The sequence below is a fragment of the Solea senegalensis genome, linkage group LG10 (genome assembly GCF_019176455.1).
Source record: "Solea senegalensis isolate Sse05_10M linkage group LG10, IFAPA_SoseM_1, whole genome shotgun sequence".
Taxonomy (NCBI): Eukaryota; Metazoa; Chordata; class Actinopteri; order Pleuronectiformes; family Soleidae; genus Solea; species Solea senegalensis.
In genome coordinates, this window is record NC_058030.1 from 8532724 (window position 1) to 8548816 (window position 16093).

Genomic DNA, 16093 nt, shown 5'->3' on the forward strand with positions numbered 1-16093 from the left:
TGTAAACAAAAAAAAGACTAAAAAGACTTGTTCTAAAAAAGAGAAGTGTAATTTTCTAACAAAGGGAGTCTGAACAAAGCCAAAAGAAAATGGAAGGAGGGAAAATGCAGCAAACAAAGAACATTTGTGAACCAAATCCTTGAAGCAGATCTGTTGGATAAATATTTTTATCCAAACTCGGCTTGGGAAGCCATGGTGATGTTTCAAACAAAAACAAATAATGATAATAAAAACATTAACACCCAAGAAAAAAAAGGGATTTGTCATCCAATTTAATCATGTTCCAATACATTTAATCATAAAGTCATCTGTCAGAAGTGACTGAGACACACTTTTTGCCCATGTGCTCAACCATAAGGCACTTACATTTGTTTTGATTATTTACTGTATTGTGTTGGGAAATTTCTCAGAATAGACTCCAGTTGAAAAGTTTCAAGATGTTTTCACTGCATATAACAAAAGTCAGCAAAAGACACAAAGAAGCAGGGATGTAGCAGGATGGATCAATTGATGAGCAAAGGGGTTCACAGAGAAGATCTAAAGAGAGAAGAATAAGGTTTATTTTGTGGGAGTGAAGTGCTGCTACAGAGGCATGTGTCACTCCAGGTGGAGAAAAAGTACCTGCCAACAATATATGACAAGTCAAATAAAATGCTGAGTTAGGGGAAGCAAAGGAATGGAAGAGGCAAACGGAGGGTGGAAGCTCTGACAAACCTGGCATCCTCAACCTCTTCCACCACCTCCTCCCTTTCCTCCATCTCTCTCTCTTCCAAGAGCTGCTGGAGTCTTCAGGGAGAGGTGAAGGATCAAACGAGAGAAGGAAGCAAGAGATGAACGAAGGAAGGAAGGAAGAATGGAGGGAAGAATGGTCAGAGAAAGCTCTGTACTGATAACCCCCAAACTTCATCCCCCGCAGCACTTAACATTACTTTCAACCTGCGGCCTCTGTTCAGTCTCTACTGCTGCTGAACAGGAGTGATCATGGGCAACTTCTTCAACAGACATTAATCTTAACATTCACAGTGGATTATGGGCCTTAATCACAGCAGAAGGTCTGCATGGTTAACGAGGGCTGAATACCATTTAACTTCCTCAGGTTCAAGGTGCAATAAGGACTGTCATCCTGTTCTGAATACACCTAAAACAGGCCAAAGTGTCTGCGCGGGAAAAAAGGCCTATGAGCACATTTTGATTAATTTACAGGTTAATGGAGTGAAAACATGGTTGGAAATTTAATTTTGTTCAGATGTGCAAATGATCTACTAGTTCAAGAAATAGTAGGACTTGAATGACAATACTAGTTTGAAGTTTGAAACTCAATCAGATGTAAAGCAAAATATGCAACAAGACATAACAGCAACCCTAGAACACATGTTTTGTTAGTGACAATTCACCTCCACTAATGTCATTACCTCTTCTTTTTCTTTTTCTCTCGTTTCTTCAGTTTCTCCAAGTCTTTCTTGGCCAGTTCAATGATGTCAGATGTCTCCTTCTCAGGAGCCAGCAGTGAGGAGGAAAAGGAGCCAGACCCTCCATAGAGTGACTGACGGTTGGAGGCACGAGACAGATTTTTCCTCAGATTTTCATTCACAGCTTCACTCTCCAGGAGTTTGGCTCTAGGGACACACACAAGACAACATTCACATCAGATCCAGGTTTAAGAATGTTTGTACAAGCACGTTCCCAAAAAAAATTTATTATATTATGTCCAGATCTTCCTTCACTTCCTTCTCACCAACACTCAAACCACAAGAGAACCAACCAACCACTGTGCAACTTTCACCATGCTCAGTTTATTACATATCTCTCTAAAACTACTACAATCAATGATATTAATGTCCTGCACTAAAGTCTTTGTTAATAAAAGTTATAAAAAGCTCAGTTTTGTTGACACTCTTTAAAACTTGATTGGTCATTCTGGAGGCTGCAGTATATGACGCATATAAAGAGTAATTACAAAACCCACTCACCTCACTCACGTTGTTAAAGGTTTGAGATTTTTTAGTTTATCTTTATGTACAAAATAAAAATTGTATGAACTACTCCTTTTAAATAAACAAAATCAAGATGCCATTATGATTTAAGAGGTGCCATACATTTGCACTTAAGACTGACGTATAGAACACTGTGGAGACTCAAAGATGTCTACCTGAGGTCTTCAATCTCTTTGATGTAACTCTGAATCATGTTTCCAATCTCCTCTGTTCCTCCTTCCCCTGGGAGAAAAACAACATTCAGATGAGATACTGTGGGTAAAAAGCACAATGGCTTCATATTTACAACTACAAAATATCAAATGAAAACTGAACCATGACACAACCTGTCATGGAACTGCAAGTCACATGGGGGTGTACGGTTTAGCTGAACTGCACTGTTCTGCTTGGTGGAAACAAGGATTAGGAGTGCACTTCTGGACCCTTACCCGCTCTGGCGAGGACTTGGTTGGCTTGGTCACTAAGCAACTGAGTGAGCCGTGCCCTCTGAGCATCGATGGTCTCCTGCATGGCCTTCACCCTCACCCTCAGGTTGCTATTCTCTGTGTGCAGCATGGTGTTCTCATGGAACATGTCACTGAAGCTCTCCACACCGTCCTCGCCCACCATGCGTTTACCCTACAGGGGAGAGAGAGGAACATTACACCAAGAACAGTTGTGATTTTTATATACAGATATCAGCATGTAAATGGCTGCACCGTTAAGTTAAAAAAAATAACCACTTCACAATGTTCTGGTACACTCCTCACCGCCTTGTACTCCATCAGCTCCATCTGCAGTCGAGCTATTTCCGTCCTCAGAGCGCTGATCTGCTGGCTGGCCTTGTCCTGGTTCACCATGACCTTGTTCTTGATGTTGCGAGCTCGGTTGGCATATTTCAATGTGTTCAGCGTCTCCATGAAGTCACGATCAGATGGGCTGATACATGCTATCATCACTGTTTGGCTTAGAACAAAAAGGAGGTGGACGTCAGTATCATTCTTTACAAATGCTGACATACTGCTGAACAATATAACTGAGCAATGTTACATTTATGATAACTGATTACATGCTGCATGCTTTCACAGGTTGGAATATCAATCAACATTCTTCATGTTGCTGGACATTCTTTCTATTCCACTTCCATGAAAATAATCAACTTCAAACATAAGCATAAGAGTAAGCAAGAGCTCAAGGTCAACTTACAACAGAACAACACAATGAGAGACATTATTGATAGGACAAGGTGAAATGAGAAACCTGTTTCCTCCTAATGAGTCCTGCAGAAGCCGGGTCAGCTTGGAGTCTCTGTAAGGCACATGTGATGACCGCTTGCTCCGGTCACCCAAAGCACTGATTACATTCCCCAGAGCAAGCTGCAGCAAAAGAGAGGGCAGAAGAAGAGTTTCAGGTTAATACAGATGTTTACAGATAAAGAATCTTTGATATACAGTATACGCACATTTACATGTCAATTTATGGCTTTTTTTTTGGTTTAACCCTGAAAGCATGACAGCAAAGTTTGATCAAACAATAAACAAGTCAAAGTACCAAAGATTTTTAAGTGAATGATATTCAAAATTTCACAACCTCCCTTGTTATGAAAGAAATTATCAAATATCCTTGACAAATAATAATAACATCTTTAGATTTTAGATTGAAATGCTTGTTTCCTTATGAAGCAAAACCACATATAAATCAATGAATAATTTAATCTTAATTAAGTTCCTCACAATCAGATATAAAGTGTGTTTTTTGGTTGGTGAAACAGAAGAGTCTCCTATAAAGGGAATTTATAATTATTACACTATTACCCATTATTATTTTGTTGGGACAACCTTTGGACAATCCAGTCACTAGATGGCAGTAGAACTCTAGAATATCAAAGCCTCTGTGTGACACTGGAGGATTTTTATTTTAAGTGCTACAGCAGCCAGGCAGAGGAGGGAGAAGCTCACCAGTCCACAGTTGATGGAGATGCCCTCTTTGGCTCGATCGCCTGTCGCTCCAGTTCTTTTCAACCTCTCAGAACCGGCCAGATCAACAAAGTGAAATTTGGCTGTCAGCGTCTCATACTCGTCCATCTCAGAATTTCCGTTGGAGACTCTGTTATCGGTCTCATTTTCTTGCTGAGTGATAATGACACACGCACACACAAACTCCATTAGGGACACCAGTGTTTCTTAGTCATCATTGCAACACAGGGTTTGTCTTTGTCATGTGAATGTTTGTGCACAATAAGAAACCAGTAACCTGAGGCTTACTCATTACAAAGTAACCGAGTGTGCCAGTGTGGCAAAGGTTTTCATTCAAGATACAATTACTTAACTATTTAATGCTGACAACTGTAAACAAGCTGAGACGGGCAGACAAAATTAACCTGGATACATTTCTCTGTATGTTTTAATTAAAACAAAAGGAACATTATGGTACTTGTTCAGTTGTTGTACAGTGTGAGAGTGCACCAACATTGTCAGAGGCACAAACGCGGACTTGGCACAGGTGGATGGTGAAGATGGCGTGTGATCGAGAGCTCTGGACGTTCATCTGGGTGCTGGCTGTGGTGCGAGACAGAGCGCCCAGTTTCAGGCACTGCATCATCTGAACAGACCGGGAAAAGTGTTGAATGTAAATATGCTGCTTGAAGTCAGCTTACACACTGTGGAAAAAAACACTAACAAACACTCTCTGGCATTTAGAAGAGTAAACACTGAGTGCAGTAATAAATTATATATGAATAATAAATAAATTCAAGTGAATTTTTAAAAGCCTAGGCGAAGACGATCACGATCAATCGGCTGTAAATCTAATGAAAGTGTCATAATCAAACATGCATTCAATAGTCAGACTCAATTTATTGATGCTTGTGAGAGAAACAGTAAGAATGTATATGACTCACAATTTTAGTTTTGTATAAGTCCATTTTTCTAAAGACTGATTAAGACACACACACTCTCTTCGTCCCATACCTCAGCCTCTGAGGACACGGTCCGTGTGGTCACACCAACTGTGTAGATTCCTCCCGTGGCGTCTTCGTGGATCTTAATGTGGGATTTTTGCTTCATGTCTCGTGTGGAGTCAAACAGGTCCAGAACTTCTTCATTATAAAGCTTCATGGAGGCAAAACACACACAAAAAAGACAGATTACTTTAAATCCTGGGCTGAATTATCAAAAGTTCAGAGAAGATCTTTATGTTTCACTGTTGGCACATTTCAGCGACAACCTTCTGATCTAAAGACCATTAAATGCACCTCCAGAAAACAACACATTTGTAATTTTGAAAAATGCTCTTGTAATAACCCTCAGGTGTCTGTAGAGAGCATGAGCATGAACTATATCCAGGCTATTCTAATATACAGTAGGTCCCTAAAATGAAAGCTTTTATTTTCAAAGCGCAATAGAAAATTGCAGTAGAATCTGTTATCTACATGTACCTGCAACAATATGTTTCTTAACTTTTCCCTCAATGTTCCATTGTTTGTCTCTGTGCCTGGTATCAGCAGACTCCCACCTCTGTCTAACCAACCAACTGCTGCCCATAGTGTTGTGGGGGGAGGGGGGGGTTGTTCCGGGTGATTAAAACACTTAACACAGTAACTCCTTTCCCCTGAACTACTGCACAGACAGCCTTGAGGTGCTGTGCTGTCTGTTCCTCTTGCGAGAAGAATAAAACTCACAAAGGCAATTGTTTTTATTTCTACACTCACCACAGTCCTGTTAAAGTTTTGTCACAACTGTAGTTTTCCATGGGTCCGTTCCTGTTTTTTCTGACCTGTTTTCTATTTAGAGCCTGTAGTTAAAGTATCATTGCCTATGGGTAATTTAAATGTTTGTGTCAAAGAAGCTTTTATCTGGAGAAAAAAAGTGAAAAACCTGGCATTTCCGAAAAGGTTCACTTACATTACATTAATGTAATTCAATTAATCCAAGAAACATATGAGCAATATAAGTTTGACCATGACAGCGCTGTAAAACAAGTTCATCATTTTTGGCTCAAAGCAGCAGGTAAAGTAAGAGAATGTTATTGTCTATGATACAGTGAGATGAGTGTGAACCTCAAGGAACTGGGCGTTGATCTTAAACTCCGGCATGGGGCGTCCCTGCTCCTGGGCGGCCTGACGCCGTTGCTCAATGCTTTTAAAAAGGTGATGGACGGCGCGGGGGATGATGCCCAGTTCTTCCTCTGCAATGTTGACATCAAAGCCCGTCCCCATAGTGTAGGTCTTCCCTGAACCCGTCTGTGGGAGCACATGAAATTTCAAAAGAATAAGCACCATGGAAATGTACATAAACATTTAGTAAACAAAGTTTTATGCCATTTCAACTGAACTAGTGAACTGGATTGATTTAAACTTGGTGGCAGAGTGGGGCATGGGTCAAGAAGGACCATTAACATTAGACGTAAATCCAAATGGATATCGGGCATTTAGTAGAGGTGTGTGTTCGGAATCCTTTCTGCAATTTTGCTTTATACACATTTCCTCAGCCATCTTCATTTTCTCAAATCTTTTCTTTTAACATGCCCTACAAAAGGCATGTACAGTACTTAAGTGTATTTACCTGGAGGCTACATATGCAGTTGGAGAACAAGTTTTTCTTGTCAAAACAAAAAATGTGCAGCATGGTGACTCTAAAACTTCAGAAAGTAGAATAGACATGGCAGGTTTCCCACAAAATAACAAAAGAAGCAATATTTTTCATCATCACCCACATCTGTGCTGAGAACAAACCAAAGAACTTTTGATAAGATAGAAGATTTATTTTGAGTGTTTATATCTGCAATCCAACTGGCTGAGTTCTTGTGATGAAGCCAAGTGGATTGGTCTAAATCTAGATTAGTCCCAATAAAGCCACAGAGGAAAACAAGTCTTATCTAGGACATACTGTCAGAAGTAGGCCAACAGTCACAGAAACAGTGAACTTGGGAGATGTGGATTAATATGGACACATTTAAAGATGCACAGTAGGTCACTGTGTGTGTGTGTGTGTGTATGTTATTTCACTGTGAGTGTCAAGCAGCAGGAGTTCCATTACCAGGGTAACATGAGCAGAAGGCGAGGTAACAGGTGGAGGGCAAGGTTATGATGCCCAAACAGGCAGAGAACGATCATATTAAGTTTACAAAAAAGATGTAAAACCTCCCTAATAAAGATGATCCTGTATATAACATCTAAATCAGATCAGTTCCGATAATGTAGTGGTTTCTTTCTTAAGTCATGCCCCACAAGCTCTTTGACAGGGTTAGTGATAATGATCCAGCTTTTGTGCAAGTGATCATGAAGTCAAACACATTTGAATTGCACAAACACACTTTTAACTGCATTAAAACAGATGTAATTTGTTTTGTACTCTTTAACCTCTTCCTATAGTCTCCTTTTGCCCAAACATCATTCTCCATCTCTTTGATACCACTTCTTTATACCCTCAGCTTGACCTCATCCATCCACAGAAACCAACTCTCTCCATCCACACAGCTATAAAGCACCGTCAGCCATGCAGGCTTGAGAGACCAAAGACAAAGACTCGCCTGTCCATATGCAAACACAGTGGCGTTGTAGCCTTCGAAGCAGCCTTCAATCAGCTTCTCGGTGCATGTGCTGTAGATGGCGTCCTGCTGGGAGTCCATGTCGAACACATAGTCGTAGGTGAAGGACTTGTCTTTCCCGAGGATCACCTGAGGCTCCCCGGGCATCACACATGTACAGATGTGACATCCTTCGATCTTCTCCCTGGCCAACTGAGGACGAATCCTGAAGCAAACACAGAAGAAAGGGATGAGGTTTTTGTTGGTGTATAAATTAGGAAATAAAAAAAATAAAACTGGCAATTTGTATCAAACACTGAAGAATACATGAGGATAAACAATTCCATAACAAATCATATCGATTCAATATTTTATAAAGGTCTGCTGCCACATTGGATGCAATTGTTGATTTTTGTGTGTTCCTATATGCCTGTTGTTCTCTGAGCTTTTGTACTATGGCCTGGTCTTGAGATTTCAGGGTGATTTATTTGTATTTTAGGTACAACTTACAGTTCAATGAAAAAAAAAGAAACAGAAACATTTTCCTCTATTTCTATTCCATAAATCAGGAAATACAAATAAGCATATATTTGCCAATATTACTTGACAGCTAAATGCAACAAAATGTGTGCTCTGTATACATAATCAATAAACAATACAGGGAGTCAGATGTCAGATTTATGTCAAAACTTTACCCCATCTTGCAGCATTAAAGTAGACAATAATTATTATATTTTATTTGGTATGAAATGTGTGAATGTCATACGTTGATTTTTTATTGCAAAAAATAAAATTGAAAGCAATATCCAAAGTTTACGTTGCTGCACATTGAATATCAATACTCTATTTAGTTTCTATTACAACAGGATGTTCAGTTACTGCATTACAAAGATTCATCAGGTGACTCAGCAGCTTTCCTCTGCTTTACTGTCCAGAACAAATCACCTGAACATCTAGGTTCTCCTCTCTCACTGTGACAAAAGTGTAGCAGTCTTTTCATTGCATCACATTAAACGAAGTCTCCTCATGGGTACAGCTCACAAAGAAGCTTAAAAGAAAAACACCTGACAGCAGGCCCTGCAAATCTCTCCATCCCATGTGGATAAAGGCCTCATTGTGCCCCCAAGTTTAGAGGAGAACAATACTGTGAGTGGAGTACAGTGTGGCCATTGTGTTCATCAGAATGACACTGGATCCCAGCGCTGACACCGACGCCACGGCTGAAGGATTACACAGCTGAACGCGGGCGAGGGAGGAGAGGTAATGTCCTGTGTGGGGGTCATGACATATCCAAGGATTATGGTCAGTGATTTGGGTCAGAGATTAAAGGAAAGACCTTAAAATTCAGCACTGTAATAAATCTTTTTAAATCTGCATTAAAGTACAAACATGAGCATCATTTATTAGGTAATGCTGAGAAATCTGGTGCTCCCAGCTCATTGAGAGGCTGCCTTATTGATGATTGTAAGCCTTATAATGAAATATCCATCTATGTTTGGACTTGAGCTGTTCCACACAAAACTAAATTTGGAAAAGCACAGGTAATAATTTCATTGACTGATGGGACCAGGTGAGCTACAAGGTGTTTACCACTACTAACGTAGCCACGTAGACACATTTCTTTTGCGTGTGGGACTTCAGTTTGTTTGTATATTACATCCTCTTTTATTTTTATGATACTAAACTGACGATGGCAGAAAAAGCAGCAGCAATACAACACCCGAAGGCAAACAAGGGAAAAAAGAATGCATGCTAGTAAACATGGATGTACAGCAAATAAACCATTCTGATTATTGTGCAAAATGGCACAGGGCAGGAAGATTACTGAACATAATAATGTAGAAAAATCATGTCCAGAGATCAGCTTTTTCTATGATATATAGGGCGGTAGAGTATTACAAATCTAATGTCAACCCCATATAACTGTGGTTTGTGTAAGTGCAGTACAGTGGAGGGGAGAACCATCCTCTAAAGCTTAATCTCACACAGATTTGCAGCCAAAGCTTAAGTTTCTGAATTTCCAGTCCAAATAGTCCCAAGGAGTTTGCTGGTGTGACTGTGATTGGACAATAAGTCATAAATGCTCAGAATATAATAAACCCTAGTTAAAGAGATTACACAAAGAAAAAAACATCTGCTCTTAGACGTTACTCTATAGAACGTGTGTTTCCTATTTTCTTTCAATTGAAATGATTCTGTTGTAATGTACAATAAATGTAATCCTTGTCAGAAAACCAATTATCACTCCTATAAAAAAAAATGTTTTCCCCATTATATGTTTGCCTGTCCTGCAAGAATGTTCTCTAATGCTCTGCAGTTACCCCACAGGGAGGGTTCTTTGTTTAAGATGATTTACCACACTAATTGGGTGTGTAATCATGTCTGTTTCAGCACTCTCCCAAAGTACTTGCACACCCAGGAACTCTAAAATGATTTGATATGCATGAGTAAGACGGCTATACTGTCAAGATTTTTGACAAGGAATTTTTCTAGCGAGCATGGTTTTAATTTTGCCATGGAATACGCCAGGATCCAACTGTTATGTCGGTGAAATTAGGCATTTTTGTAAAGAACACTTAAGCTCTTAGAATTGACAACATCCTAAACACTGTCTGAGATAATTACCTTTTTAGTTAAGAAAATATCAAAAACATTGCTGAGTTAAGCCATCTTATCCAGCCCTACATCGTCTATACAAAATTGGTGGTAGCTGTACAGTAAGCCATATTGAGTCACACTCACAGATTCTGTCTTGTATGTGATCATTAAAGTGAATGTCTATAATTAGAGGATCTGCTCCTTGCATCCATGCATCTTGTCCTTCCTTTCTAATACAAGTTAAAGACATTTTGTAATCACAACTCGAGTCAAATTTAGCTGCGGGCAGTCAGCACACGTGCAACATGCAACTGCAACAACCCCATAAAAACCACCTCCCTTACTGCACTTAATGCACCATTGCAAGTGCTGCAAATAATTGAAAGGAAGGGCTGTGTACATGTCTGTGTGAGACCACCACGTGTAAACTTTCATCTGAGGTTTCAGTTCCTATTTAGCTGTAGAATCAAAAGTAGATAGAACTAACGATTATTTTAATAATCGATTAATCTGTCGATTATTTTCTCGATTAATCGTTTGGTCTATAAAATATCAGAAAACCTGAACAAATCTTGATTGGTGTTCGTCAAACCTGGAAATTATGATGTTCTCAAATGTCTTGTTTTGTCCACAAACCAAAATGATGGACTTTTAATGATTTCTTTGTTATCCAGAGCAAAGTGATGAAGAAAATATGCACATTTAAGAAGCTTAAGCAATCGGAAATCTTGTTTTAATCATATAAAAAACCCTCAAACCGATTATCGATCATCAAAATAGCTGTCGATTAATTGTGTTGCAGTAGGTGTAGGAAATGATGCATCACCAGTGGCGCTATTCTTCATTGGTTAGCTGTAGCCAATGGGACTTTGTCAAGTTTGAAGACATTTTATCTCATCATCCAAGAGGCTTCTTCAGTTCTTAAGTTGTGAATATGGTTTATTTGCTGCTGCTTATTAAATTAATTGACTACTTTGTTGTCGCTAATGCTTACATCTTAAAAACAAATGTGTCCAGCTTACACTGAAAGTAATGTGCTTCATAAGAATGCAATTGTTGTTTCAGTTTAGTATTTCAAACAAGTATAATGTGAAATGTTACTCTATGGATTCTTATTTGGTATTTAGTAGATAGTGACCTGTGCAGCAGAAAACCGGGCTTGTTCCAAGATAGAGAGAGAGAAGGTGGAAAATAAGACTCAGAACAACCTTTGTTCATGCACACAGCCAAAAATCAAAGCCACACACACACACACACATACACATTGGTGAAGCTCCCCTCCCTGTGGTTTCTGCAGAGAGGAGAGTAAACGCACCAGATCTCATCTTTGTGTGGAGATTTGCTGAGGGAAACAGTCTGGCTGCTGCAGTTGACGTCACCACTGTGCTGTTCACTCAACTTAAAGTGTAACTACTCACGGTCCCTCACAGAGGACACAATAAGGTTGGGCGGAGGACAAAATACAGAAAGAGTAGTATGTACACAAGAGAAAAGGTATTAAGCAGGCAAGTGTGCATGTCTTCGTCACACACACACGTTTGGCTTGTTGCCAGATGTTGCAGGCAGATGTCTACGTGCCTTTTCTTATGGCTAAATTCAACATGAGGCTACATTGCAGGAGGCGATTCCTCTACTTCCTTTCTCACCTTTCACTCACTGCAAGTTACATCAGGATCATTCAGATTTAGCTGCAAGTTATGGGAGTGTAACTGATAACCTTTGCAGCTCTATGCTGTCAATTATGGTAAAGAAAATGTAAAAACCAATACAGCCTTACCTCTGTGTGTAAACCATTGCCTTCATTATTAATAGTATTGCACTATGTCAGAAAATAGATCAAATTCAGCATTCAATTTCTGAAAAGCAAAGCGTCTTTGACAAAAACAAATGTTTCTCTAAACACTTTAAGTTTCAATACTGTTCTGTTATTATTGTACATGCAGAATCATAACTTTACTGTGCATTAATATACTATACTGCATAAGCTATTAATGTTATAACCTTCAGCACAGGGAAGGGATAAGTGCAACACAGCTCAGCTAATGTGTGAGGAGAAGGGGACTGTGTGCAGTTTTACAGTAAAGGGAAGGACCTAATGACAACTGTAATGATAATACTTATAACACGAGTATATATTTAAGGGAAATGAGGCACTGTGTCATTGTGAACAAGTGGATATAAATATATATTGTCCTGGTTTTCACAGCACATTTGATGACTACTGCAATTTGGTCTAAAAAATAGCTGCCTAGCAAAAATACATGAAGGAAAAATGAAGACAGAAAATTCTTGTTTGCAGTACAAGCGCAAGACAAATCCATGACAAAGGTCCTGTGCAGCTTCAGTGGAGAGGAATGCTTTTCAAGTACCCCACAGTGGAATGAGAGGGTACATTTTTAGTATCAAAAACCCTGCTAAAAGTGGTTTCATGGTCAGCTCATTCAGCCAGGCAGGACCACCTACAGCACCAGACAAAGAGCTCTGCAGGAAACCCTAACCTCTGCAGGAAAACCACAAGCACATGCAAGCTGTGTGACAGTCAAACACAAATCCATCACTTATAAAAGCTTTACATCAAATCTGTGCAGAATTTGTCTTCCCCCCCCCAAACTGTCTCAAAGCTTCCTTTTGTCTGCACTTCCCTAAAACACACCATGCTCCACACGAGAAAGGATGAGGTTGCCATGGCAACGGATAGTAGAAGCAGTAGAATTGAAGAATTAAAGTCATAATACACTCCCAGCAGGATATAATTCTGGTCTGGTCTACTCGCGGGTGCAAGGGGAGGGGGCATTTTGATGAGAGGAATTCGCTTGCCAAACCAGCTGCCCATCAAAGACTTCAGGAGGAGGTTCATTTAATGCCATCCCAACATTTCCTCAGTCAGTGCCTTCATCCCTGTGAGTTGATCATATAATTATTCTTAAATCACAGAGATGATGCATCCTGCTTTCGAGTGCATCCACTTACACGGGCTTGTTAATTACACCAAAGCTGCCACCTAAAGAGGAGTTTGGCTGTGTTCATTAACGGAGTGTGCCTGAGTGGTGCGAGTACATTCTTCAGGCTGCATCACACGTATGAGCAGCATAAATTGAACAAAGGTTTGGAACTCAAGTGAAGAACCATAAAAATTCAACTATCCTAAGGCCCTAAATTAGATGGTGAGGCCTCACTCTGTCAAACATGTAAATGTCACAAGCCTGAAGCAAGACAATGTCCTGTGTGACCCTGTAACACGAACTCTGAAGTGCCATTTTTTTCTATTTGACAAAGGTTGTATTGACATCAGTGCTAGGACTAATCCTAAAACAAGTAAAAGCTCATCCCTCCAGGAAACAGAGAGAAAACTCCCAAACTCCTGCTCCTTCAAGTCCTTCCTGCAAAACTTCAAACTGTAGTAAAACACAGAGGCGATCGATGCTGCAGTGAAATATGATAGAACTGAAAAAATGGGCCTCGGAAAGCCAACCTTTCATTTGCACTTCCAGCAACTCTTGAGCATGACACAATACAGAGCACAATCATTTCTATTCTCTTCAGAGCAGTGGAAAGAACTGCGTCCACATTTCAAGATAAAAAAATATGTGACTTGAACAAATGTTTTCATTTATTCTCTACGATTTCGTCCGTTACGGGGTTGTAGGTGGCGCTGGAGGGAATCCCAGCTGGCACTGAGGGAAAGGGATGGGGTACATTCTGGACAGGTCAATCATCCCATCACAGAGCCAGCATACAGAGACAACAACTATTCACAACTACTGTCATTTTAGAGTCTCTAAATGAACTAAACCCGACTTCCATGTCATCAAAGACTGAAGGAGGGAGCCAGAGGACACACAATTACACTGCCAAACCCTAAACTAAAAGACCAGTTTAATTGTTCAACACCTGATTACCAAACAATAGTGGAACTGAACTCAGCATTTAACTATTTGTCAACATGGACTTGTTTCTGGGTGTGTTACAGAGCAACTGTAGGGAGAACTATTTCACCACATATTTTAACATGAGGCTTTAAAAACAAGATACACACCTCAGATGCCTGGCAAAGTGCAGTCAGTGCATGTGTTTTCATACGTTCACAGAGGGCTGGTAATGCCCTGCAGCTGACCTGAGCTTAACGCATCATCTTCTTCTAATAAAGCTTTGGATATGCCTGGGCATGGCACCGATCGTGGAAAATGAATATATTTTCAGAAAACAAACGAAGCTGTGCCGGGTTGGTGTGGCGGGCCGATAACGGTTTTATTGCTTCCTGCAGGTCAGGGGTCAAGGAGCAGACCACCGTATCATTATCGGGGGCGGGGAGGGGAACAACAACAACAAGGTGTTAGCAAGGGATCATGGGTAGCTGTCAACGTGGAGAGCTACCACTGTCAACAGACCAGCATCAGTGTTTGAGGGAGACATGCTGTAGATCCTTGGAGATCCTCTTATTTGCAGACATAAGCAATTAAATACAAGTAGCGGAAAACATCTGTGGCTTTTCCCAGTTTCTAAAAGTCACAATTAGCAGTATCACCAAACGTTTGCACGTATGCACGTATGCACGTTTAAAATAAAACTTAACAAACACTCTCGATACATTTATGGGGGTCATAGCCATAATCACAATATTTAATAACTGTTTAATAGACTCAGAGCAACTGCACATACATGAGAAAGCATCATTTCATTTACACAATACAAGTTTGGAAGAATACAGGTCACCTCACGAATGGTGTATTTTAAAAATCACACTGTTCCCACCTGCCACAAGAAATCTGACCAAAGCGTATAAAGTCCAAACAAAGCCTGTGGTGACTACAGCCACAGAAAAGACACAAGAACAGACTTCAGTTTCAAGTATCATGTTACTAAAAACCAACGGTGCTGCAGGCTTTTTAAAGCCTCCCTCTTGTTTCTAGCCTGACTGAACCGATTGATCATGGACACAGTCACTGTTCTTTAAGGAAGCATTCTTTTCAGGACTGGAGACATTCACCCAAACATACACACGTGTACATATTTAAAACGTCACCGTGTTTTATCACCATCACTAACACACTGTAGTTGCTGGAAAGTATCTCATATAGCGGCAGTCATCAGAAGTTTAACCAGGTAACATCCCAGTGTGTTAAAATGTTAAATTGCACTTGGCCAGACTAAAGTAAATATAACATTTGATTTACTGTACACAAAGAAAATCTGCATGTATCAGAGAGCTGAATCTGGAGCACAGTGTCAGTGTTAAACAGGTCCCAGAAACAAAAACTACGACTGAAAATGTTGAAAGTGTGCGTTGTTTGCGGGTGAAGTGAAGTAGACATAAACTACGCCGCCATCTGCAGCTTTCAGAGCAGTCAGATAGCAGATAATAGGTTAGACAAACATATCAGTCAAGGTCGAGTGGAAAGCAGTTCAGCTCTGCAGTTAACCATTTGCATCACGGTCAGATTTGTATTTTATTTCGGGAGAAGCCGAAAGAAAGAAAAAAATAAAGTATTTATAATCATTATTTGGCAGTGGGTGGCCAATCAACACTACAATGTTAACAAAAAACACCCACATTCACACTTGCAGCAAAAATCAAATGACTTGCGCTGCATGAATATGCAGATTCAGACAACTGCTCCATGATCCTTGCAGATGGCTGATGCTACTTTCAGAGGTGTTTTACACATGCTTGCATTCAGGTGCGAGACTGTCTGACACATGAAGGTGTCTATGAACTTCACTCACACGTGTGTGCGTGTGTATGTGGTAGGCTGTGAGGACAAATTTGAATTCGAAATGATCTTTGTGGTCATTTTGACCATGTGCAGACATTTTGAATTGTCCTTTGAATTGTGACAGTTAAGGTTAGGGTAAGGAGCAATGAAATGTCGATGAGTGTCCTCACACAGTATGTTTTCATGTAGGCAGGTTTACCCACCAGAATGACAGCTAGTAGCATCCAATAGGTGACCAGTTGCAGGTGAACTTCTGCTTGCAAAAACTGTCATGGAGCCTTT

The 16093-nt window shown here is 40.1% G+C and overlaps 1 protein-coding gene across 5 annotated transcripts in view; it reads right to left on the minus strand.

Moving 5' to 3' along the window:
• The window catches only part of kif21a (kinesin family member 21A), a 43063-nt gene that overhangs the window by 19129 nt on the left and 7841 nt on the right, over positions 1–16093 (minus strand). For 4 of the 5 annotated variants that reach the window (XM_044035595.1, XM_044035594.1, XM_044035596.1 and 1 more), the window contains exons 2-11: positions 7503–7725; positions 6031–6213; positions 4943–5083; positions 4443–4574; positions 3932–4102; positions 3234–3349; positions 2744–2939; positions 2423–2612; positions 2150–2216; positions 1413–1616 (exon numbers count right to left, since the gene is read on the minus strand). In XM_044035595.1, coding sequence (XP_043891530.1) covers positions 1413–1616; positions 2150–2216; positions 2423–2612; positions 2744–2939; positions 3234–3349; positions 3932–4102; positions 4443–4574; positions 4943–5083; positions 6031–6213; positions 7503–7725 — 1623 coding nt within the window. Of the gene's footprint in view, positions 1–714; positions 787–1412; positions 1617–2149; positions 2217–2422; positions 2613–2743; positions 2940–3233; positions 3350–3931; positions 4103–4442; positions 4575–4942; positions 5084–6030; positions 6214–7502; positions 7726–16093 lie in introns of all 5 variants that reach the window. The other variant, XM_044035598.1, reaches the window with a different exon arrangement.